The sequence below is a fragment of the Molothrus ater genome, chromosome 8, assembly GCF_012460135.2.
Source record: "Molothrus ater isolate BHLD 08-10-18 breed brown headed cowbird chromosome 8, BPBGC_Mater_1.1, whole genome shotgun sequence".
NCBI lineage: Eukaryota > Metazoa > Chordata > Aves > Passeriformes > Icteridae > Molothrus > Molothrus ater.
In genome coordinates this window covers 7881825-7908282 of record NC_050485.2, presented here as the reverse complement: position 1 = coordinate 7908282, position 26458 = coordinate 7881825, and the positions used below count along the sequence as shown (strand labels likewise).

Here is a 26458-nt window from a genome sequence, read left to right as displayed (position 1 = left end):
ACTGCCCAGTCCTTTGCATAATTCTGCTTTCCTTTGTATTTTCCTGGTCAAACTACATGCTGTACTTATGAACTTTCCAGACCAATCCAATGCCTGGTGGAAATCCTCTTTTACCAGTGGAGTTAAACCAACAATAGATTTGGCCTTTCAAGAGTCAAATCAAGCCAGCCGTGAGTGAGACAACTAAATCTTGCTTTCAGACTCTAGCTCATGTCCTCAAGTTTAGTGAAACACCATTAGAAAAATAAGCATTTCTGAGCTTCTGGCTTCTCTCAGCCTGGGCCCTGGGCTGCAGGTGGCCAAGTGTGAGGTGTGACAGTCTCCTTTTCTCTAGCTTCCTCAGGAGCTTCTCTTTGCTGGTCCTGGGATTTCTTGCCTGTGCACTACCTGCTGAGTGAATCTGTGTGGTGCACAAGTAGAGCAGAGGTCGTACTGAGAGACTAAAAGAGAGACCATTCTAACAGGGTTCAGCATCTATCTGGTGTCTGTGAAGGAAAACAGAAGGAGTGGTGAAAGAATTTGATTAGAAATTGAACAGAATTTTCTTCTCTCACAGAGTAAGATCAGACAACAGGCCAAATTCTGATTGTAGTGACAGTGTAACCACTCTGCTATTTGAAGCAGGTTACTCAGAGGTAAGATGTGCAGAATGACACTTTGAATAGATCAGAAGTAACCTCTTGGATTTTATTCTGTACAGGAACAGATTTTAGCTCTATATCTTCTATGTAAATGTCCCCCCAAACACCCTTATCATTTGGGCACCCCATTAAAGAAGACACAGACCTATAATCAGCTAAAGCCATGCAGAGGCTGAAAAAGTTAAGTGAAAGGGGCCTTTGGGATCAACACAGCTGTTTACTGATGGTGGATTTCATACATACAAGTTAAACTTGGAGACAGAATACCAAGTCCACTACCACATCTCCTCAGAGGCTTGGAACTTTGGATTTTATACATGATGTTGGCTGTAGAGATTGCTCCACTGTTCACTTTTATGCCCTTTGGGGGTTTTATTCTCAATCCTGTCTTTGTCCATGGACAATAGCCCATGAGTTTTATCTGAAACCTCTCTAAAACAACAAGGATCTACTTTGGCAGACTTGGTGCCCTGGGGATAGGCTATAGCTGCCTTCATGTTTTCTTTGAGTAATTTTGAGGAAGTGTCAGTGCAAGGAACAGTTTATGAGTTTGCTGACAATACAGGATAATAAGCATTTCTATTGACATTTAGCCTTTGCAGAACAGTGTTTGTCCGTCACTTGGGAACCAAAATGAGCAGAGAATCCCTTGAGAATCATCAGGTGAGCATTTGGGATAAGGGGTAGATATTAGGGTGCACAATACAGGATTGAAGATGAAAAGATGGGACTGTATATTGGGTCTGGCTGGTAGGATGCGAGCATATGGATTTGAATGGAGGCCTATAAATTAGTAGGTGTATGAGCAGATGGGTGGGGAATCAAAGGGGGAAACCCATATAGCAGGGCTATAATGGTTAGGAAATTAGGTGTTGGGCACAGATAATGACATGGTTGTCACCAGCAGTGGAGATCTGGAGAATGGGTGTTGGGCATATCTAAAATTGCAAAAGTTGGGATGCGGGTGAATTGAAGTCATCACAGGTACAGAGTTTAAGGTAAAAGGACTGAAGGCTAAGGACTAGGGAACCAAGCAATTATCCCAGCCAATCCTGAATTTGTCCATCTCAGTCTCAGCTGTCCAGAGGGCAATCAGATGGGCCCACATGAAGCCCCACACTTTCCACCACACAGCGCAGTGAGAGCGCAGCTGGGCTTGTTTTCTTTGCTTGCCAACCAGTGACATGGAAAACGTTTGTTGCCTCAGAGTGCTTTTTTTTTTTGTCGATTGATGTATTTGGTAACTTTGTCAGATGTGACTTGTCCATACTGCTCCCCAGAGACAGGATTTGGGAAAGAAGGGGGAGGAGGAGGCGACCGGGTGGAGCTGGCATCCAGTCCTCTCCAATACCATCATCCCATTGTAGTGCAAAACAGAAAGGAAACAAAACCCTAGAGTGAAAGAGGAGCATCAAACGTCAGAGGAACTCTGTCTGCCATTCAGGTGGTGGGGAGAGATGGGACTTGGAGTTTTATTTTTGTAGGGTTTTTTAATCATTATTTTGGTTTTTTTTGTTGGTTTTGTTTGCTTGGGTTTTTTAGAAAATTGGGGATTTTTTGTTCCTTTTTACAGACCTTCATGACAAAGCATAAAAACACAGTTATATTTATATATCTATTTATATATTTCTTCATTTCGTCGGTTTGTTTGTAAATGTTGCTCCATCCTCCTGTCTGAGCTGATTGTGTGTCACAGAAATTGTGGGTGTATGTGTGAGGTTCCTCCCAACTCTGGCCTGCAAAGTCACCACCCGTGAGGTGCAGCCAACTCTGGGGGAATCCATGCTGGAAAGTGGGGATGAGGTGCACAGAGAACCCCTCATGGGGTGCAGATCTTTACTTGGTCCTTTCTTCATTTGCCAGATGGGCCAGGTGCTGCCATCTTTGCTCTAGCCAGACTGTTCCCTCTGTCCAGGGAAACAGGGTGAGCATCACGGGTTACATCAAGAGTCCACCACAGAAGAGTATATCTTTGGGGAACAGTGTTTCACAAGCGGCGTTCTCCCCTGCTTCCCTGGCCCTTACCACTCCCAGAAAGGGGTCCTGTAAGGCAATGGTTGCCAGCTGCATTGCTTCCCAGTGCCCCTGGAGTCCTGGAAGCTGAGGGGACTTTGCATGGCTGAGCTTTACCCAGGGGTGCTGGAGGGCTCCTGCAGGGGAAGCCACTTGGCCGCAGGCTGTTTCTGGCGGGGACGGAGGGCAGGGGGAACGAGGGGGTCTCAGTCTCATGTGGTGAGCGCTTGGTCCGGCGCCTTCGTGGCGAAGAGGAAGGAACTGGACTGTGGGGAGGAATGGAGAAGGTCTCTTCACCCTTCCCAGGGATGGAGGGAGGTGATCAGACAGGTACAATGTGGAGGCCTAAGCTGTCGCCCTGCAGTTTCATGTGGTTTCCATGGTAACTAGTGGCGGTCATAGGCAGCGGCAGCAGTGGGAGGTGCGGAGCCCCGGGATGTGGCACTATAATAATAAGGGGAACCTGAAAGTTAACACAGGAGAAGAATGGACTGGTTGAAAGGACAAACAGTAAACAAAAAAAAACCAAAACGAAACAAAAAACAGAAACAATCAAACTAAGAAAAGAAATTAAGGACAACTGAAAACAAAAAGAAAGGTAGAAAGAAAGAAAAGCAAAAGAACCAAAAGAAGAACTTGGAGACTGAGCTCCTAATGGGATTAGGGAAAGGCAGTCAGTGGAAGCCAACTGAGGGCCATACTTCAGTTGATAGATGCTATGGTGACCTCTGGATAGGACACCCCTCTATGGGAAGGAGATCCTTTTGCATCCTCCGACAATCAATGAGTAAGCCCATGAGCATTTGTGCAGGTTTTGGCTGGGGTAGAGTTAGTTTTCTTCACAGTGGCTGGTAAGGGGCTGTGTTTTGGATTTGTGCTGAGCACAGGGTTGATAGTACAGAGATGTTTTTTCTATTGCTGAGCAGGGCTTACATAAAGCCAAGGCTTTTTTGCTTCTCCTGCTGCCACACCAGTGAGGAGTCTGGGGATGCATGGGAGGCTGGAAGGAGACACAGCTGGGACAGATGACCTGTACTGGCCAAAGGAATATTCCAGACCAGAAAATATCCTGGTCACTATGTGAAAGCGGGGAAGGAAGGAGGAAGGAGAGATGTTTGGAGTGATACTGTTTTTCTTCCCAAGTAACCATTGTGCGTAATGGGGCTCTGCTCTCCTGGAGATGCCTGCCCATGGGAAGGAGTGAATTCATTCCTTGTTTTGCTTTGCTTCTGTGTGGGGCTTTTGCTTTTAAACTGTCTCAGCCCAGGAATATTCTAGTTTTTATACTTCCAATTCTCTCCCTGATCCTCCTGGTGGAAGAATGAATGAGTGGCTGCATGGGGCTTGGCTAATGACTGGGGCTAAACCACAACAAACACTGCAGCATGATATGCCACACCTCATCCATAGCCACAAAGAAAGTGTCAGGGCCAGATGTTCTGAGTGCACCTGACAAAGTGACTTTAAAACCAGTAGGGGAAAAATTAAACAAAATTACAGTGTTTTCTTAATTGGGATTTGGGTCACAATTGGCATGGAAGCTCTTTAGATGGTTATTGAATATGTGTTAAATAGTAATTGATTATTAAGATCACGTTTACTGAAGTTTAACAGCACTGGAATAAAATGTGCATCTATTATCCAGTTGTTAAACCTCAGTAAATACCTAGGTAATAATCACAACTGATTTATTTTACATATAGTAAATATCTTCCTATTCCCCTGCAAAGAAATGTTGTATTAGAAGCTGAAGTCTCATAGGAGTTTTTTTCCCTTCTGAAAATCCCTTGACTATTTCTGAGCATATCAGTGACTGGAGATGGATATATATCCCTGCAAGGGAACTCTACTGACTATTATAAATCTTGTGATGCAGCCTGTCTCCTACTCTAGACATTAGTCCAACTTGGTCCATTAGGAAGAAATTCTATGGGATTTAAAGATTTCCTAGGAATTGACTCTGGATTTAGCCTGAGAGAGGAGTGAAACCTTATCTGAATTTTTAACCAGGCCTTGAAAGTATGCTGGTTGTGGCCTAAGAGTAGCAGAACCTAAATTTAACTTTTGATGTAATTTGTTGACATAGCTGTGGATGCAGCCCATAGAGAAGCCGGAGCCAGAACTCGAGTTCTGAACTGTCTCATGAAGGAGGAATCCACTTCAGAACTGGTACAAAATATGCATGAGGTATATACCGGTGTCAAACTGAACTGGAGAGTGAGGAAAAAGGCCTCTCACCTGCCCAAATACTTGAAACCCCTCTTCAGAAACAAACAAACAAACAAACAACCCAAAGAGAACAAAGAAAAGAAAACAAAGAGACAAACAGAAGGAGCGCGAGGCTGGGGGTGTGCTGTGGGAAAGAGGTACTCACTTAGTAATGCAGGGTTGCTGAACCGCCAGGCCTCATTGTAGGTCGTGTACTGAGGGTGGCTGTAGGGATTCCCTGAGAACTCGCTCCCTGGAAGAAACCAAGGAAGGTGTGAAATACAGTAAGCAATAAAGATTAATGTCTGCTGTTCCATCAGACCAGCTTTCATGTTGAATCCATTTGCCAGCAGGAAAACTGGAGCATGTAGCTTCCTTGTCTAACTGAAACTCTTCCCTTCAAGTCACTGCCGTGCCTGTTCAGTGCAAAGTTGCTTGCCCATACCATCAAGCATCACAAAATTGACATCTTCACAATCAAGAAATCAGTTCAAATTCGATAATACAAATAAATTATTTAAGTGGGGTGGCTTTTTTCCTTTTTTTTTTCATTGCCTTCTGTCTTCCAATTCTCAAGCTGCAGTAGGACTGCATATGCAAGTTTTTATGCACTTAATTATCAGCTTTCTAATTAATAACATTGAAGGTTCTTGAGTAGCGTTGAGACAGCAGGCATGGAAGGTTAATGGGACAAGCTCACAAGAAACTCTTTGGAGCTAGCAGTGCTGTTGATAGCAATATGTATTGCTAAATTTTTTTTTATTAGGGTACTGAGGGTGATGGCATAATTGTGAAGAAGAGTATCATTCATTTTTGGAAATGTTCTGAGTTGGCTGTGCTTAAATACAAAACAAAATGGAAAACACATGAATCACTTTCTTTTTTACTCTGGATGATGGTATTAGTCAGAAAAGTGATTCATACATGATTAACCTCTCTTTTATGCTTAGTTGGTGAATTATAGAGAAAACTTCCTGCATTCTAGCCCTGGAAACTGTTTTTCTAATGATTAGCACTTTAGGTACTGTGCTGAATCTGAAAGACAAGTTGTGCTACAGCTCCCCTTTTCACATTAGGAAAATGGGCCCAAACCAAAATACTTCCAAATTTTGTGACTTAGTAACACTCTGAACCAAGATCTGAATGGTGCAGTCTTCTAAAACATTCAGTTTTATTGTGCAGAAGGAGTTGAGTCTCCCTGTTTCTTAGAAGGCTGTGCAGAGTATTTGGTAACTGAAGGGGTCTGGTGCTGCATTCAAAATAAACAAATCTCCCAAACTTAAACATGTATGCTTCTATTATGGAAAATCATGATATGATCTGATCATAAGCTCAATTTAATGTAGTATCAACAAACTGTGGACAATTAAGGCCATCTGAAAGGCCTTATGTGCTTATGTTCTTAGAGTACTGTAGGTATTAGCTTCTGGTCTGCCTGAAGGCAGAGGTGGAATTGTTCAAACAGAAGTGTTTGAGAAGCACCTGGCAGTGCCTGCTAGATACCATGGAAGAGGAAAAGAAGGTAATGCAAGATGGGATGGATGCCTGTGATACAATTACCACAGAATGTCAATTAATTATGGCATAATCTCTGCAAATGTCCTCTCACTGGAGTATTAAAGCCAAAACCACAGATTCTCAGATGGTGGAAATGAGGTCTGTTCAAGTTAGGGCATTTGTACTGCTTTAAACTTGAAGAGAATCTTTCCAGCAAGGTTTTTAGAGGTACTCAAGGTGATAACCAAAGTAGTCAGTGCAAAATTGAGTATGAATCAAACCAAATAATAATCCAAAGGTATTTTATTCACAGCAGCATTTAGTTTCAGTATAAAACCTCATTCTGTGTGAGAGATCTTGCTAACTACTGTTTTAATGATGATAACTCAGCATAATTCCCTAGCTAGAAACATCCTGCATGGAAAATTGGCAACTAGCTGGAAAGGAATAGGTGTAACCTGTGAAGATGACCGTGCAATGCACAGTCCAGATTTTTCTCTACTGAATTGACTTATCTGTGGAATATACTGGAATTGGTTTGCTTCCCAAAGAAGGAGAAAAAAACTATCCTTATGAGAATTTCTGCTTCTGAAGTGTTTCATATGACATAACTTTACTGTATGGAGAGAAATTGTTCTGATATTTCATGACTTTTCTCTCACTCCCTGCTGAGTTGACACCCTAAACTGTTTATAGTGTTGCTAAAGCATGGGTTAAGCACAGGAGAAAGAGCCACAGCTATGGAGCGTGGGGAGGAGGGAGGGCAGCCACTGGAAACAGTGTTTATTGACGAGGAGTGAAAGCATGCATGCAGCAGGATAATGAGCTTTTGAGCTCAACTGTGACCAAGAGGAACTGAGCTATCGCCTTCCCGATCACTAATGAAACAAGTGTAATTTCCTCATCAACATTGGATTCTGTTTAACGACTCCCTGCCGCTGCCGTCCCCAGCCCTCTGCAGGCTCTGCACTGCTCTGTGTAAACTTCAGTTCCTGCAGTGGATGCTGACTGCACTAAAACAGTTTGCAGAAACTTGATGTCCTTTCTGGGAAAGAGGATGAATTGAGACAGGAATCAAAGGTATTCTGTTACCTTTGTGGGAAACTTCTCTCAGATATGTAGGTTAAGTGTAGCCCAATACCTGATTCATCTGTCTGTGAGTGACTAACCCCTGCTTTTCCAAGTGTGTGCTCAGGACCACTGGCCTTCGTCCATGTTTACAGCCTGGGACCTGAAGTTACAGGAAGGGCAAATGCAGGAATATGTATCTTGTCATCTGCATAATCCTCAGAGACATTTGCATTTGCTGGCCATGCTGCATGAATGTAGTGCTACAGGAGACAAGGTTTTCTCTAGACTATGTGAGTAGAAGTCTAGTGAAAGGTTGTCATGGGTAGAAAATAGCAGCTTTGATTAGCACTGGTTAAGCAATCTTCTCAGAAACAGTTTTCCACTGGAAAATGCTGTCTCATTGAAATGGAAATGTCTTGCTAAAGCTTGTCAGCTTCAATAGAGTTTTGGAAAGAAAAGTTCTGAAGTTATTGCAAATTGAAACAAAGTGTTATGTTTCAACTTTCTTGTTTTGTTTCATTTTGCCTTTCTTATTTCATTTAAATTCCTTTCAGTTCTTTCATTATTTTAATATGCCTTGACATCTAGAACACGTTGATGTTATTGAAATGTTTCATCCTGATGTTTGCAAACTGAACTGTTGCAGGGTTCTGACTCCTAATACCAATGCAAGATGAAAGCAAATATCAAGGAATCAGAATTTTGAATGGGTTAGAAATCTGGTTTCTGAACAGTTGTGTGTTTAGCTCTGCACCTTTGTTAAAAGAAGACAGAGCCTCTTTCCCATGTTTTCTCACATCTGAACAATAGGTTTGTTTGCATGTTAGTGGCTTTCTTAAAGATACTTCCTGAGTAGTCATCTTGCTGGCTTCTTGTTTCCAGTGTAGTTAAAGCACTGGCTCCTGAACTTTCTTGGCCTGAGGGCACATAACAAACCATTGGCATCATTGTATGTGATTGTTCAAACTGGACTCCTAACAGAGGTTGCAAGTCAGCACAGAGGATTGATCTCAGGAGGCCTATATTCTGTGCAATCTGTGCTCAGGGAATCTCTACTAACACTATTTCTTGGCATCTGTATTTAAATCTTAATGGCTTAGTCTTCTAATACAGAAATGATGAGGCATGAAGTGAGCCTAGCAGGTGGCAGGTTCATAAAAAATAAGGGATATAGTTTTCACAAAATATGTAGTTTATAGAACTTTTTGCAAAAGGTTTCTGTGCATGTTAAAGGCTTATATGGGCTCAGGAGACATTTCTTACATTTGTAGAGAGAAAACCTATCAAGGGTTTAATATTAGATAGAAAAAAGTCTGGCTTAAAATATTTCTTAGCTGCAACATGGAGGCTTGGAGATCTTTCAAGAAAGTACCAATACATGCTTGCTCTACTCTTACACCCTTCCTCATATTTCCCCTGTTGGCCCCTGACACAAAGTAGTGGCTGCAGAGATCTGCAGAGTGACCCATTAAAGGAAAATCTTCTGTTTCTTCCCAGGAAGCCTCTTTATCTCCATCTTGTTGGCTTCAGTCACACTAGAAAACAGGAAGAAAAGGGCTTCCTGGCTGGGTCTGACCAGTGGGGTATGACTGAAACAGCCAGAACCTGATGCTCTGTTGAAATATGCAGTAACTACTGCAGGATGCCCAAGCAGGCCACTAGAAAAACTTCCTCTGATTAAATGTTGACATCAGATTTAATGTGAAGATATCCATTTGACCAGAATATTTTTTTTAACTTTGAAGTATAACTTAACTTTTTTTTTCTGTATAATTCTATTCATTTTCTTTTGGGGAATATTTCTGGGTTGCTTTTTTTTGGGGGACACTACTATCTTATATGCAGCCTCCACATCAAGGAGCTGAAATACCTTATTCTTGGTTAAGTGACCCCTGATATTAGTGGTCTTAAAAATTATGTCCCAGTTTAGAAGTCAGTATCGTCCTTGTAATGAGAACACTAAACTTACATAGCAATCACTGAACAGTTTCTACTCAAAGAACCAGGTATTTTGATATTATTAATAATTTCTATATGCTGTGACCTCCTATAAGTTTTTACCATGAATGATCTAAATATTGTCAACTGAATTTACCTACTGTTACTGGGGGGAGTTGTGTGGGGGGTGTTAATTGATCTTATATTGTCTTAGTGCATGTCTGATTCTGGATAATGAATCCTTCCTGAATAATTTAGTGTAGGACATGCCCTAAAATTTGCCACCGGAATATGTTACCCAGAGTAGTTGTGGATACCCAGTCCCTGAAAGTGTTTAAGGTCAGGCTGGATGGGGCTTTGCACATCCCTGTCCACCCATGACAGGGTGGTTGGAACTAGGTGACCTTTAAGGTCCCTTTCAACTCAGGCAGTTCTATGATTTGTCACTTTAAGATGTTATGACTTTGACCTGAAAACATTTCCTAAGAGTTATATTTTCACTGTCCTCACTGATGTTAATGTTCATTTAGCTATCTGTTCTGAGGTCTGGGTGAGAGTAAAGTTAGGCTTTCCACTCGTAAGGCCTGGCAAATCCTATGATAGTAATTTAAGAGATTTCTGTCCTCAACTTGTTGCTGCTTCAGTTCTGGACTCATCTCTTCAGAAGCAGAGGCTGCAGAATGGCTGTGTACCTGCCCCTTAATCATCACAACTCACAACCATGGGCCATAAAAAGCAGAAATCAGTGGCAGATGAGTTCTGAGTTCAGAGCTACCATGTCTGAGAAAAGAAAATCCTGCCTCTTCATTTATCTACTGGGGACAACTGTTATCAGAGGATAGTGGGTAATAGAGCCTGAGGTAATACACTCCTCAATTGTCCTAGAATAAATGGTTCTCTCTTCTTCCAAAAGAGTGGGAGAATCCAAATGCTGAGATAAGGTATTTCTCCAAAGCATTGGGTATCAAAGAAAGGTTGTCTTTGGATGCAGGATTAGGTTGGTAATTTCCTGGATTGGAACCACTATTTTACAAACAGGAGGTGGTTAAGTAGTTGGTTGCTAAGAGTGAATAGTTAGTTTCTCATGAAATGCTGTTAATAATTTCTGAGTTCTTAGTAAGTTTAGGCTATATAGACAGTAGGTCTTCAAATACTGTAGGTATTAAATTGCCATTGATAATTTTCATCTTGATGGCCATGGATTTAGACAGAACGTGAGTTGTCACCCTTAGTTAGTGGATAGGTGAGTATCTTGAGCCATGAGCAGTACATAATAATCTGCATGGGTCATTGGAAAATAATTACATTAGTTTATGAATACTAGGGTTAATTAATTACCAATTAATTGCCACAGGTTATAGCTAGCTAGCTGCCCATAGCAGCAGTGAATCAGTTACTAGGGGGAAAGAGATACATTACAGAAAGGGTTGTTAGCTACATTGGTTATAGGCTCCTGATGGTTTCTTTATGAAAAGAATAGCTCTTCATGTCAGCAAAGCAATGGCCAAGCCAGCTGTGAAAGCTCTCACAATGCTGGTAAGCGTTCAGACATGTGTGCACCATTACTGAGGGCTGGCAGCTGACTTACCAGGAACCATTCCTGCAAGAGTTGATGTTGGGTAGCTGCCTTGTCCAGTTGGGGGAACATGGGGTGGGTAGCCAGGCAAGGTGGTGCTTGCCATATCACGACCTGGAAAGGGAGAGAAGCAGGACAGGTGATCAATACAGATAAGATCTTTCAATATTGATTTGGTATCATCTCTTGTCCCACTGTCACATGACTTGATAGGCAACTACTGCACAGCCTTCTCTTACATGAGTTCTGTCTGCCCACTGAAAATTTTGGGTGAAGATTGGGGCACTTTTGATCTCACACTGTAAGGATGGATGTAAAAACTTAGCTTTGATGAGGCTCAAAAGAATTTGGTTTGATTTTGGATCTATTTTAACTAAATCAAAATGGCCTTGATCTGCACAGAGAGTGGCAGCATATTCATTGCCAGAGTAGCTGAGGTCCTGTCTATATGCAGTGGATGTGGTTCCAAAACTGTGGTGATGTTGCTTTAGGGCATGATCAATGTGCAAGGCACTGGGAAGTGATCCAAGAGTTTTCTGTGCCTGTCTCTCTTCCCACCTTTGTAATTCACCTGCATATGGTTTTAGGCAAGTCACTTTACCTCTCTGTGCTTCTTTTTGTGCTGCAAACTCTTTGGTGCAAGAGCACACTTTTAGTACATTTGCACAGTGTTTAACATGAGACCAATAATGGTTGGACTCCTTCCAGGTGTTGGTGTACTATATGTAATAATAGGATCATGCAAATTAGTTTGAGTCTCACTTCATTTTTATCACAGGTACAAGTGTTTTTGTTTATAATACTTTAAGTTGTCATAACTTTTCATCACCAAAGAAGTAGAGAGGGGTGTGGATTTGGTGTATGATTGTAGATTATTTTTCCTCTCTTAGGAAGTGCAGCTGGGGGTTTCTTGGTTGATGCCAGAGGCATTTCCTCATTTGGACTGGTTAGCCTGAAAATGGGCCAGCCAGAAGGGCATTTGCTGTTAGTGCTTATTGCATTTAAATGAACTAAAATAATCTCAGAAGCTGCTGGGAGTTTCAAGCCAAAGCAAAACAAAACAAACAAAGAAAAATAAAACAAAACAAAAAGCTAAATAAATTAAGATAATCTTTCCCCCACAGCTGCTGAGAGATTTACAGCTCAACCTCCAACACTGCCTACGGAGATGTCAGCCTGTTCCAGGCAACAAAAGCCTTTCACATTCCCTAGGTGAACTATAGCTCACCAAGAAGTTTGTGCTATTTGTTATTCTTTTGTTAAATTTTGTCTCTCCTGGCAAGTGTCTGATTCACCTTTAGGAGTGACAGGCTAAGTAAAGCCCATTAATACCACTGGAGTCACAGGAACCATGCTGGGATATGCCAATGAAAGAAGTATTTGGTTAGCTCTACTACCAGCAGAATGATAACTGATAAAAGCAGGCCCTGGAACAAGCATGAACCTTGGCTGGGGAATCAGAAATAATTAACAGTTACAAGGCAAAGCAAAAACTAATAAGCATGGAACATTAACCTGAAGGGAGGAAGTTTCTCTGGGATGAGGTAGGCTAAACCAGTGCCATTGCTTTCACAGTCTTGAGTAAGGATTACTGAGGTGATTTACTCAAGAAAACAGAAATGCAAGTTCATTCTTTCTTCCAGAAGAGGTTCCCTATCAGTGGCTGAAGGTCCTAGCATAGTTTATGTTCTCTTAGACAACCGCTGAGCCATTTTCCAGCCACTCCCCAATACTGATAAAAATAAATACATAATGTATCAGGGATTAATATTCTACATTCTTTTACTCTTTTATCACCATCATTCCTTTAGTGACTTGTAGCTGTATGTTAAACTGTATGAATAACAGCTAATAGATGTAGTCATTTTTTTCTCACTTTGGTTTAAGGCAAGAAACTTTTATGCTTAAAAATCTTGTTCTTTTAGTTTCATTTATTGACTAACCTGAGAAATAACAAGCGATGAGTGAGAAAACAGTGTCACTGAAAAGTTAGAGATAACATTATCTAGCTGCAGGCAAAATTAATTCATTTTGACACTTTCATTCAGGTGGGATCACGTATACACTCACTCTGCTACTTTGTGTGTGCACATATGCCCCTGTGTTTTTATTCAGACATGAGCACACAGAGGTTGATGTTCAAAACTGAGCATGGAAAATTTGTTGGGAAGTGATCATTTGCCAGAATCCCGGTCTTGGAAAAGAAGATAACAAACAAGTACTGTATCAGTAACATCAGTAAGACTCCCACAGGGAAACTCTTAAAATGCCGTTACATACAAACAGGCCCCTTCCATAACTTTCTCTCATTATAAACAGGTAGACAGGATTATTAAATTCTTGTACTGCAGGCTGTGGCAAAGCTAGCTCATAACATGCTTCCAACTACAGCCATTTTTCTTCCTGCAAGAACTTACTGAGTGAGGAACAGCACTTGAATCACTGTGACATTGTTTGCACTTTTGAACATTTTTGTTCCATGTCTAATTCCCTCTAAGAGTCTTAAGGCATGTGCCTCTCAAGAGACACAGTGCCTTCTAGGCTAGAAGATGGTCATATATAACAGTATCCCCAGATATCTCTACTGTGGAGCCACTTCTTGGCTTAGGAAGTGCCCAGAACTCAGAAGCTCTTACTGGCTGCAGTAAGGTAGGACCAAGATGGTCTTATGAACACAAGCCTTCTTACTTGCTGTTTTCCTACATGGAGTTTTAGAGATGGAAATCTCATGTGACAAGACAAAGGAAGGATATTAAGTCAAAAGAGAAAAATAATATAGGAACATGAAGAAGGCAGAAGTAAGAAATACGTTTTTTGAGTGTTAGGAAGAAGACATGTTTCTTGAGTATTAGTGCAGGTCTGCACTAAGTCTTATCTTTTCTGAAAAAGCCCAGATTACATCCTTTGAAAAATAGTCAGTGGTCACCCAAGATGATACCCACTATTTCACCCAAGTCACCCCTGAGATTCGGCAGCAATGTTGTTTCTGTCACCTTGCTCAGGAGTTTCCCTTAGTACCTACCTGAAACTTGACCTTCCTCCTCATCTTTCCCTCCTGCCTGCTGCTCATAAATGCTGCCATCTTCTGCAACCTGTTTCTTCACCTCTGCTCTTCCCTAAAGGCCACCTGCTCTTCCCTTAAAGGCCACCTCAGCTCTGTATTCCTTTGGCTGTAAAACACAGTCTTTCACACATCCTTCCTGCTCTTGACATTCAGACATGATGCTGGATTTCTTAACTGCTTGGTCTGCTGTGTGAAGGCACCAGCTCACCCGAATCAGGTGACTCAAATACTGCTCCCAGCATAGCTATGGCAGTGCTCACCAGCTGCCCGTGTCTATTTGACTTAGTAGCTGCAACCCATGCTGAACAACCCAGGCAGGCCTAGAGCTGGCTGGAATCTTCATGCTGCTGTCATCTGCCTTAGGCTAGCACACTGTATTCTGTGCCTGCAGTACTCAGGGAGATTATGGCTATTGAGTCAACACAGGATTTTGCTGTATGAATGTTTCTATGCTAAGTCCCAAACCCAGTCCAGTTGGGACACCCAGTCACTTCTAGGTAGTTACATCTTCTTTTCCCATTTTATTTTAACAAAGAAGGACAGGCATGAAAACTTTTTGATTCTTCATGGAGCTGAGAACATACACTGCAGATGCAGACCTGGAACATGGTTGCTCTGGTTCCCACTTGCACTCAAAGAGCTTGCAGCATTTACTAGGCTCCCCATCAGACGAAACTGAACCCCTTGCCTACAGCATCCCCGCTCAGTTTGTGGCCAAGGCCGGTTACCTGCTATCAGAGGCTGGCTGCTGGACTGCCCAAAGTGGGCACCATGATGAAGGAAGGCACTGTAGCAAGGCGTGGACGCATCGTCTGAAAGGGCCATGTGGAAGGGCTGAAGATCAGCCTGCCCAGAGCCGACCGGCGTGGTGGGGGTGAAAGGGGTGAGAGAGGCTCCATGAGGCTCTTGCTTTATACTGAGGGGAGAGGAGAGGTTTTCTGTGGTAGGGTAAGGGATGGACACAGACAGACAAAGGGAACAGGGGAAGGAAGAGGAGGGTGGGGAAGGGAGGAGAGGAAGAACAAAATGGGTAAATGAAAATGGAGTGGTTAAAATCTACAGGGAAATTAATTTTAAAACAAAAATAAAAATAAAAAGGCTAGGAGTAGATCAGAGGAGCCAGTGCTGAGACAACAGCAGTAAATGTGCCTGGGGGCTAGGCTCAGACTGCAGGAATGCCTCTGCAGAGCAGCAGGAGATGAGGGGAATGGAGTGCAGTGGCAGAGGGGAGGAATGGGAGGCAAGAAGAGAAGGAGGTGAGGGAGGGAACATGCAGGAGAGGGAGGACAGGAACAAGCATAGGATTGGGAAGAAGAATGCTCTGAAGCTTTTGTGCTCCCTTTCCTGCTGCTTCTTCCTGCTGGCCAAGGGCATATGAAGATGCTACACTTACACAGTTTGGGCCCAAGGAATTGCACCACTTTTTCTCTTCCAAGGTAACCTTCCTCAGGAGAGTAGCCTTGCTATAAGCATCTATTAAACAGATTGCTGGGTGTAATGGCCAAAGATTCTCTACCCAAATTTCATAAAAGCTTGACAAAAATGGTATAGCTGGAGTTTGAGGTTAAAATACAAATGGGATTGTGCAATTAATAGGTGGATAGAAAGATGGATCAATCAATTGATCTTGTTCACAGTGGCACATTTTGGAGATTTAACCATAAAAACAGTCAGGGCTGACTCTGATTGTTCCCAGAGTGTAGTTTTGCCAGATAGATACCTTGACAGAGAGACATAATGGAAGAGAGGAAATGTGGGGGACTTGTAAAAGATCTAATTTTCATTGTTGTTCGCATTGGGCCTCCATTTCTGGTCGATTGAGCTTTGTCACTGTTCCTAACTTGGCTGCCAAGTAGGATGTTTGGGAATTGGAGAACTCTGTGACCTAAAGCATGGGTACTCCAGAACACCCACTGCTGTTGGGTCAGCAGTAATAGAGTCCTGTATTTGGACACCTGAAAGCAAAGCATGGATGATGTGATCAGATCCAATCCAAATTATCTACCAAACTGTCCATCCTCAGGTTATCAAATTCAAGCCAATAAATGAAAGCCATCTCTCTGCTGTGATGGCAACTATTGCCAATGGCCTATGAAATAAGTTAGTTCTGGTGGTTTTGATTTATACAGAGAAATAGAAATGTGACATGTAATTAGGACATAAATCTGACTTCATTTATGTAGAACTGGCTTAATTAACTTTGGGCACCTTGTTGTGAGGCTGTAGTGCTCACCTAGACAATAAAGGGCTGGGCAATTTCTCTCTGTGAATGCTGTTTATCCTGAGATATTTGTTTCCTAAAGATTTGCTACCTGGCAAAAATGATAGTTTGCCATCTGTGTTCTACTCCAAGTACTTCTAACATGGGTGGCCAGCAAAGGTCTCTCATCACCAAGATTTCTTTGCAGCAAAGACATACGCTCATGTTTCAATTAGTTGGGAAGGACCAGTTTTGGCCAAGAGGGATACACTTCGTCCTTATTTAGTTTACCAAGTGAAGTCACTGGTATGCTAAGTGAGGATCATAATTTCTTTTCCCTTTTTGCTACAAAGCTCTGTGTGGCAAGGACCTTTTGTGGAGGATATGGGGAATGGAACTTGGAGTATGTGGATTTTGTTTTACAGTTAATTAAAGTCCCCAGAATAGGCAGCCCATCAGCACCCAGCTTCTGCCTTTTACAACCATACACTGTCCTACTTGTCCCACTAGTGAGCCTTCATGTGCCAGAGCCAGTCTCTGTAGATCAAGAACCCTCCCCAAGCTATTTTCCTCCTGCATCCTCTGTCCTCTGCAAGGCAAGGCATGGACAGATTTACTTTCAGACCAAAGAGGCAGAGTTACCACCAGCATTCTGGGAGTGCTTGAAGCCTTTATTCAAATAATGTTGATACAAGATAATTTGGATGACTAGACCTATCTGCAGGCAGGGGCCCAAAAGTTCCCTGGGCTTTCACAGGCTGTGAGTGAAGGGATATTTTTCAAGGAAGTCATTTGACAGTGATATGTAAATAAACTGGGGACACTTCAGTCCTGGGCATTTTCCATACTCCTATTTCAACTCTTTTTATTATACAAGAGACAGCAGGTGTGGGGAGCTGCTGAGGAGAAAAGGGCAGAGAATAAGGTGGACATGGAAGCGTGGGTGGGCAGAAGCAAGAGGTGCTATGGGCAGGGGTTAATCCTGTTTGCACAGCCCCCAGGCACGTTGGCTTTCCTAGTCCCTCCCCTGCTTTATTTCTCTTTTAAAGCATGGAATTTTCAGCTATAATCCTTCCTAAACCGCAGCATTTTTCAGGCGCTCTGTGTAAGTGAAACCATAATCTCTGGTAAAACAGACCGCTTAAGCTGCTGTAGCATTAGGCCAATCTGATCCAGCCCCTGGATTTCCGCTCTGCCCAGCCACCACAGAGAGGATTTCAGCCTGAAAGACTGTGTAAAGCCCTTGCAATGGGAATAACAGTGCTAGGCCTTGCCTTGCAAAGCTGGGAAGGGTTAAGGGACCAGGAGCTATTTGTCCCAATGTTGTGAGGCTGTTAAAACCCCTGTCAGACTCACAGCGGAGATGAGCCCAGCCCTCTCTTGAACACATCAAGGCTTATGAAGAAAAATTCCTCGCACCTTCCAGAGCCATTGCCACTTACTCAGTGTGTGGGGGGATAAAGAAGTAAACACTAACATGGCAAAGAGACTTGAACACAATAATGCTAAACACTCTTCTCTCTAATAGTGGAAAGGAGATGAGGATAAGGTCAGACAGCGAATGATTGCACAACCAAAACTCAGACTTATATGTGTCTATTTATCTGTCTATCTTTCCCTCTACACTCTGCAACTGCACAGACATAATTTATATCACATGTATCTTTACTGATGGATGGAATTTACCATTTTTTACTCCTTTGTTGTCCAACTCTCCACTGACTAAAAGCACCTGAATTCTGTCTCTGATATAACTCCTGCCACTGCTATGCTGGAATAATTGCCCCAGTAGTGAATTATAGCTCCAAAGCATGTCACTGTATATGAAATCAATTGATTGATCTATCTATCCACCTGTGAATGGCACAGTCTCATTTTTCATTTTAACCACCTCAAACTTCAGCTGCATCTTTTATGTTTTCCATTTTGATTTTCTCCATTCTCTAATTCTTTCATATTTGTGATGGAGAACTTGCCTCTGCCTATCCCAAGTCCCACTACTGCCAGCAAGCTGTAGAGCAGTGCAATTTTGGCTTGTCTATGTTTTGTTGGGAGTGTTTCTTAGTAAGACTCCTTAAGTGAATCCCAAGGATTCACTTGTATATCTTTCTCTTAGGGCTGGAATACCAACCTGAAATCAAATGGAGGAGAGTGGAGGAGAATGAGTTTGCAACCCATTTCCAAATCAGCAGAAATCTATTCCTGCCCCAGTCTCCTTTACTCTTCTAAAAGGAGAACAATATCCTTGTTTATAGGTGGCAAAAAAAATATCACCCACTGTCATGGTGGGGGAAACTTGAAAGTCATCAGGGTGGGGATATAGCTGGAAACATAGCAGAGGACAACATTTTGTGAATCACCTACTCCTCTCTTTCTGACTGTATTTTCTGAGTTATGGTTGTTTTTATTCCATTCTAGCCCTCTCCTCTGTTATTTTGGCGGAGAGCAAGAACTGGTGATCTCTAGCCTAAATTCCTACTGTGAATGAAGGGATTTTGGCCAGACAGAGTGAGAGGAAGATTCACAGCTTTGGGTTCCTATGGAGACTCATCTCAGCTTTTATCATGCTCTCTCCTGCTGAAGGGAAGGGAAGTGGGGTGGGGGTTGGTTGCAGGACTACATAAGCTGCTTGTTTTTCATTGCTGTTTTCCTGGAGCATAAGCTATCTGCATCCAGTGCTCCTTTTCTTTATAGTACACAAAGAATACCAAGATGGCACATCCATGCATGAGAGAATGGCTCACACACCCACTCAACCCTGCTTACCATCTTGACAATGTTTCCTGTTCTTTGTCTTTTCCTGAGGTCTCTATCATATATTTGTATGACCCCAGTGCCCCACACTTTACAACACATATCCTTACAGCATTGCTTAGGGATCACTCTTTTATCTGTGAGGAACTGAGCCTAGAGAAGAATACTCAAGTTTGTGTAGGGGCCCTGTGCCAAAGCTGAATCTTATCTCAGGTGTTTTGAATTCTATCCTTGCACCCACCTCTGAAACGTCTTTTTCTGTATTTGTGTTCTCTATTCCTTAGAAAAGTTTCATTGTAGTAAACAGAATGGGACTGGGTCCTTAGAACTCATAGACTGGTGAATTTACACTATAGGCAGTGGAGTTACATCACTTTCTCCCTTGTGGCGATCTTGCCTCAAATTCCAAAAGCCATACAAAAGACCAGACAGGACTCACACAGCATACTGTTCCTTTTGCTTACTGTCATATCAGAATAGCCACTTTTTCTATTCTTAGTGTCCTAGGTTTTCTGTTGTGAGAGCATTTTTCAAGTTGCACATGAAATAAATACTGTCCTGTGTTTTTTCTCTTCTCTGATCATAACAGACCCTTGCTGGAAGTCCTATGATTAATCTGCTTCTCGTTATATCTTTCTTGTCTTCCTACTGACTGGAGAGTGTGCCTTGTGTGTTCAGGTTTTTTTTTTCTGTTTGTGCACACATTCACCCATGTTCTTAACAACCTTGGGCTGCTTTCCCCTAAGAGTCAACACTGTTGTGACATCACATCCCATGTCGAATTTTGTACTCTGTTTTCTGTATTTTTTCATTAAACTGAATATTATAAATCTAGATTTTATGTCTGGTCTGATCTGATCAACTGCTGCTTTCTAAGTAAACTGACATGCTAACTCTGTATATTACTTTGAAGAGAAAATTTTATACCCTTCATATAGAGTAAAACATGAGCTTCCAGTAGACCTGTGATCTGGACTTACTCTTTGAAGCTACTTGAATCCTAATCACTTGGGAACTCTACTGGAGCCTATTTCATGTGGCTGTCAGTACATTTGTTTAAAGATGGAGCTGACGAGGAAAGATATGCTTTGAAGTCCTGGGTGGAGGGGAGGAAGATATGCGTGCAACTTGTGCACTTGACAAACAGAGAAGTTCAGTGGAGTTTATATTGTCACCTTTCTTGAGTCGCAGCCCATTGGATTTGGCAAGTTCTACCTGTCTTGAAATGTAGCACGTGCTTATTCCTTGCTGGTTTGTGACTTGAGTGTTGCCTCTTAAAAAAAATGCTTTTGAAATATATACTGGGCAATGCAAAACCTGTTAGTTTTTCATGCAGTCCTCATTATAGGTAACTCCAAGGTTCCATCATAATGGTACTTTACTGATCACAAGATAGGATAGATCTTCCTTGGTAGCCCATAGCAGTGATAAACTTAAAAAGATGGGACAAAGATTACTCTAAGCTCTCAATTTCTCTGAAAGACTGCAGTGGGCAATTTTGGTTGTACAAAAAGTGGGCCTGATTGAATCCAGTACAGTTGACGGACACCAAAAGTTATTAATGTCTGCTTAACTCAGGTATAAAGCAGTCTTTGCTACACTGGGCAAATGTATACATCGCAATAATTTTTATCAAAGTCGTACTCATTGGATCCTTCATTTAACCTCAGAAGAAAAGGCAAAACTTAAACTGCTGGAAAGACAATATAATACAATTATTTTCTCTAAAAAAGTCCCCTTTTGTCCAGCAGCATAGAGTGTGGCAGCCTGCAATGCTGCCTCTTGCTGAAGAAAATTGGACTGGGAATGCCAATTCACTGCTATTGTCATTATATGACATTATTTTCACTCACTGCTATTGTCCACTTAAATGCTAATTTAAGGAAAGCAAAGATATTATTTCTTTTAGGCCCATCCATTTCTGTGTTCTTCAGTTGAATATGCCTTTAAAGCCCACCAGCTGCTTTTTTCAGCATCATAAAGTTACTGTCAGTGAAAATTCCACTGAATGCATATAAATAGTTTATCTGATTCCTTCCTCTTCATCCCTGTTCCTGTCTGTTTCAGGGATCATTCATCTGACCATCTATCACTCTCAGCCATTTGGTCCCAGAGAAGAACAGTAACACCTTTTGCTTTTACAAATACCTTGACTAGATAAGAAGATGCTATCTCTTCTTAAAGAGGGGAAACGGTTGATTAAACTTGTAGGTCCTGTGGACTTCTGCTTTGGCCAGTTCCTCATCTTCAATATGAGAGGCTTGCTGACAAAAAATACTACCTTCATTTTAGTGAGGCAGGGTAGTAACAACCTTGTAGCAGGTGCATGATTGATTATCGTATTCCATTTTCAGGGCATTGGAGCACCCAGAGCTGTGCCAAGAGGCTGTTTGAGTGCTGCTGACTGCCGCCCTGCTGCTGGGCTGCTGGGTGGGATCAGTGTGTGGGATCTGCCATCACCAAAGCCAACTTGGGCCCCCCAGGTTGGGGCCCCCCAATCTGTTTAGCAGTTTGCTAAACAGATTTTTAAAAGTCAGATGAGTCAAGCCCTGACCAGGGCCATTGCTTGCTGGTATCAGAGGCTAAAGTAGACTGGAGTAAGGCAGGAATTTTTCACCAGTACAAACAAGGAAAAGGAGAAGGAAATACTTCCCCTATCACTGTAACGTTATAAGTACAACTGAATGTAATTTAGTCATGATTTAAAACAGCAAGGTGGATCAACTTGTTTTACATTTCCACTGTGAGGCTGTTTACTACAAGATTGAATTTTATGGGAGGTAACAAATATTTTGACAAATACAAAATTCACCCTAAACATAGTTATTTCAGCTTTTGCTAAGTAGATGAACTGCATCATGTGCACATTTATTTAAGCAATTATGTTGTTTAATATAATTTGTCTTCACATATTATTATATGGCAAAATAGTGAACGATGAGTCCATATTATTATTTTATTAGATTATTAACTTTTTACTTGTTATCTGTGTCAAGTTATATTTGGATGGAAATTAGAATTAAATTAAAACCAGTATTTGTAATTATTCATGCTAATTAAATAAAATGACCATAAGTTCCCTGACTTCCTAAATATATTAGAACAGAAAAAGCAAGCTTTTCTAAGCAGGTTTTGCATTAAAAAATTGTTTATTAACTGGAGGGAAGGATAGCTATAAAGAGGAATTTGGATTGGTTTAAGAACCCTATTTTAAAAATAATAGATTTCATTCTTTCCTACCAACTCTAATTCACTTACTTTGAGGAAAGAATGTTCCTGCTTTTTCAAATCTGAGTTTTGTTTCTTCATTGTAAATGACCAGATATTAAACTGAACAAAATTCTCTTTTGTTCACTCGCTAATCTGAAACTAAGGAAATAGCATCTGCGGGAAGCTAAAGTTCTCAAAGGATTGTTTAGCATTTCAGAAAATCTTTCCAAGTGTCTAGCCAGTGATTTCCCCATGATTAGCATCACTGCTTTCCTGAAAAATCAGATTCTGTTTGAATTTATCTCTTTCAGGTATAGCAAGTATCCTTTTTTGTCAGTAATTCCAACATTTTTTGCATACATTCATGTCTGAATTAAAAAATAAACTGAAAAAACCCTGATTGTATGCCAGAGAGGGGAGGTCTGGAGGAAGGTAAAATCCATGAACTTTTTTCTCTCTCTGAATCTTCACAAGGCAGTTGAAAATTTCTGCATTGTCTGTTCCATATGAAGGACAGCAGGGTAGGTTTCCTAGCCTAGTGTCCAGCAAGTCACTGTGACAACTCATTCATGGACATTCCTTGAACATACTTAATAGGGAGTGATAACAATGACCTTTTTGCTCCATAGTAAAAAAAAAAAAAAAGGTTTTGTTTAATTGCTTTCAGAGATTTGAGTAATAAATGAGCCATCTAAGATGTGTTAGTAGAATAATTGTCTAAAAGGGAGTGTTTGATATGGCCATACTAGGCAAGGCTGGGCTGTACACAGCTGTGGTGCTAAGCTGTGTCTTCGAATAGATACCCAGGACTTTGGGGAGGGCCTTCTGGCCAATTGAAGAGGTGGCTGCCTGTTTTGCAGCATTTCCAGCTCTTCAGTTCCAAGAAGCTCCCTGACAGATAAAGGAACTTCAGCAACACCATTCCTTAACTATCTCACTACATTTCAAGATTTTAGGTAGCTACAGATTGTTGAGGGTTTGATGGCTTTTGGAGGGGTGAGGTCTCAGAATGGTGTGAGCTGAAAGAGCTTGCTGAGGACAGTTAGTCATAAACCAGAAAGAAGGACTTTCTCTGAAGTCTTCAGAAAGGAAGACTTTCTGAAGACTGTATGATCTGGTGTCATACAGGCTATGGTTTGGAAAGACCTAGTACTATATTTTTCCGTCTGGGAAGACTAAGCTGGGGAGACTTGCCTGTAGACTGAAGCTCTAAATCTCACATTGTGAAGTGACTCCACACAGAATTTGTACCCTGATTGAGTAGGTCTGTTTCACATTTGTGTCAGGTATCACCTGCATTCACAGACTGCCCTGGACATTTTGTGAGGCATTTCAAGGATGATACCATAGCAGCAAAAGAGGCACCCAGCAGTTCAATACTCACTAATACTCCAATATCCCTTCCTGGGATCAGGAGCTGGGTGATACCAAAGATTTCTGCATGACTCTTCCTTAATTTCCTAGCTGGGGTAGACCAGGAGGCAGGACTGAGTTCCTCATCTCTGGTCCTTCCTGAAAGCATTGCCCAGCCCCATAGCAAACATATCATGAATCATTCATCTTTAATAGATTATGCAAATTGAGAACATCAGATCGATGAAGATCAATACCTGCAACCATTTAATTGCCAGCAAAAACATTTTAAGAATGAGCATTATCTGAAGTCCTTTCTTGGGTAATGGCACCATTAATCCAAACATTGGATCCTGGCCTAAGTGTACAGGAAAAATTCTCCGCCCCTCTTCCCCTGATGCCTTTCAGGTTGTTGAGGGGCTTTTTCTTCCCCTTTTCATTTCCAGTTTCTGAGTTTCTCCATCATTACCACCAGTGAACAGCTCCCAGTGCTAATAGTTCTGCTTTTGTTACTCTGCACTGATTGAAATGTCGCATACAGATTGAGATGTTAGTGCTAAGTTGCCACCTGGGAATGTCAAGCTGGGTCTGAAATGAACTTTTCTCACTCTTGGATCCAGATGGATCAGATGGGGATGTTCTCAAGCTGAGCTGGGAGTGTGGCAGGGAACAGAGTAGGGGTAGCACAGGGTGGGAGGGACATGAAGAAAGTTTTTTCCTCAGCCTACAGTCTCGTCTGTGAGACCAAATCTGTCTCATGCTGTGCCCTTGTGAGAGTCATGTCCAAGGCTTGTTTAGTGTCCCAGCCTTCAGGAAGCCTCCTCTCACATTGACAAGCTAGAATGCACCATCTTCACTTAGGCAAAAGGACTAAAAAGAACTCTTTTCATGGCTTCTTTGAATCTTAAACTCTGATTGTAGACACATCACCTTTACATTTAGCTGTGGGGATTTGCCTTGCTCTCCTACTGGCTTTGCCCCTCAAAGACCAGAAGATATTTCCTGTACGAGATGAGAATCTACTAAACAGTAGATGAACGACAGCTGAGTTTTGCAAATACAAAGAAAGGTAGAACACTTTTGCCAAAGCTAAGCCATTCTTTTTCTGGTTGGCTAAGAGACTGCATGTCTACAAGGATTCTGAATCAAGCCTGATAGCTGTAAAAGCCATGAAAAAGGTCTGGGATGTCATACTTTCTAGACATTTCCTGAATAATATAGTTAACCTCCCATATTCTCCATGAGATTTTGCAGACACGCTGGATGTCCTCTGTGTTTGAGTTAACTGTTACTAATCCTGCCTGGTCCCAAAGTTCTTGGTAGCCAAAAGTTGCATACAACAATATGCCTTTGCTCAACGTTTGCTGAACAAGCAATGACTGCCTGCCTCAGCCGTGAGCTGCCCTGACATCAGGAGATATTAGCTGGGGTTTCTGCAAGAAAAAATTGAGATACATACTCAAATGCTCTTGATTCTGTGCCATCAGAGGACAACTTTTTGGTCAAGGGACAAGAAGCTTCTTCCCTTACTAACAGGACTTAGACCTTTGTCATGAGTTGTTTCTCAACTTCTGCCACAAGGTTTCTAGAGGGGCTACAAAAGTTGTCAAGAAAGGGGAATATTCCAAACAGGGGCAAGTCACTTGAGCCTTGCAGCCACTTTAATTACCCAGGAGGAGATGTGCAAGTGTGGTAGCTGTAAAAGGAAAAGGAGAGGCAGCCACCAATGGCAACCAAGGCATCAAGAAGAAGGGCTGTGACACCAGAATATTTCCTTACGGCTCTAGACACACGCAGGACAGGCAGCCTACACCAGTATCAGGACAGTGTGGGAGTGACCTGTGGCCTCAGGCCAAACTGTACCACTCAGGTTCTGCATGTGCTACCAGCAAAAAGGAAGTTTCAGTGAAGCATCTGCTACAGGGGTTGCCTCCTATTTCTCTGCATCCTGATTTGTCTGCTTTCATGTGCTTGCTCACAGTTTCCACTCTCCCAGACACACTTGAGTTTAAGGTGCCCACACATGAGGAAAGGCTGTGAACAAATTTTTTTGCCAGCTTTCCTAAGAGACTCATGAACTTAAGGAGGAGGGAGTTGAGCAGTTGCAGTTCAGCAGATCTCAGTTTTTAATTTGCAAATGCCCCTTCCAAATGCCAGGGCTGAATAAAACTTAAACTATTATTTCTCCAAAAGAAAACCAAGTGGAGATCATAGGTAAGCCATGACCCCGTTGTTCTCAGATACAAAGGAAAAAAATCACAGTGCATATTTGGACATATTTGTTCTCCACCAACATCCCAACCTTAAGCCCCATCTGGGCACACAAGTTTGTGATTCACATCTGGGTTTGCCTATCGTTGAGTCACACCTGGACACATCTAAGTGTACCCAAAACTGCCAACACTCTGAATTATAAACTTATAAACTTATCCACCCTTATGTTCTCCACAGTCTTTCTGTCTCTTTCCTTGTTTGCCACAGAGGGGTATCTTGCATTAGCAGAAAAAGCAGAAGCTAATGGTGATGAGGGAAATAAATAAAAAGCTTGGTTCTGCTGTTTGGTCAGGCAGCTTACCGGTCACCACAGGGTACGTCTGGGGTCCTGACACATTTGTCCCCAGGTCTGGGTTAGCAGAGGTGGATAGACTTGATTTGACTTCATCGAGACCAGGGGTCAGAGCTGGGAGGGAGTACTCATTACCCTGGGGAAGAGAGGAGAAAGACAGCTCGCTATTGATGTGATGGGAGAAAGGGAAGGGTGTACAGATGGGGGGGAGGAAGAGGAGAGATGCAAACCCTTGCACAGATGGAAGAGGAGGAGGAGGAGGAAATGGAGAAGATAAAGTGACAAGAAGGTTGAGGGGGATGAGGAGGGGGTATCCTAGGATGGACTATCCCACCTGCCTGCTTGATGCTGTGAAGGGGAAGAGAGG

General features: G+C 42.1%; 1 protein-coding gene across 4 annotated transcripts in view; it reads right to left on the bottom strand.

Moving 5' to 3' along the window:
- Nucleotides 1-2879: 2879 nt before the first annotated feature.
- PAX2 (paired box 2) overlaps nucleotides 2880-26458 on the bottom strand; it is an 83064-nt gene continuing 59485 nt past the window's right edge. For 2 of the 4 annotated variants that reach the window (XM_036386002.2, XM_036386003.1), the window contains exons 7-10: nucleotides 26101-26227; nucleotides 10957-11058; nucleotides 5029-5115; nucleotides 2936-3117 (exon numbers count right to left, since the gene is read on the bottom strand). In XM_036386002.2, the coding sequence (XP_036241895.1) occupies nucleotides 3041-3117; nucleotides 5029-5115; nucleotides 10957-11058; nucleotides 26101-26227 (393 nt within the window). In that variant the 3' untranslated portion in view covers nucleotides 2936-3040. Of the gene's footprint in view, nucleotides 3118-5028; nucleotides 5116-10956; nucleotides 11059-26100; nucleotides 26228-26458 lie in introns of all 4 variants that reach the window. The other 2 variants (XM_036386001.2, XM_036386005.1) reach the window with 2 other exon arrangements.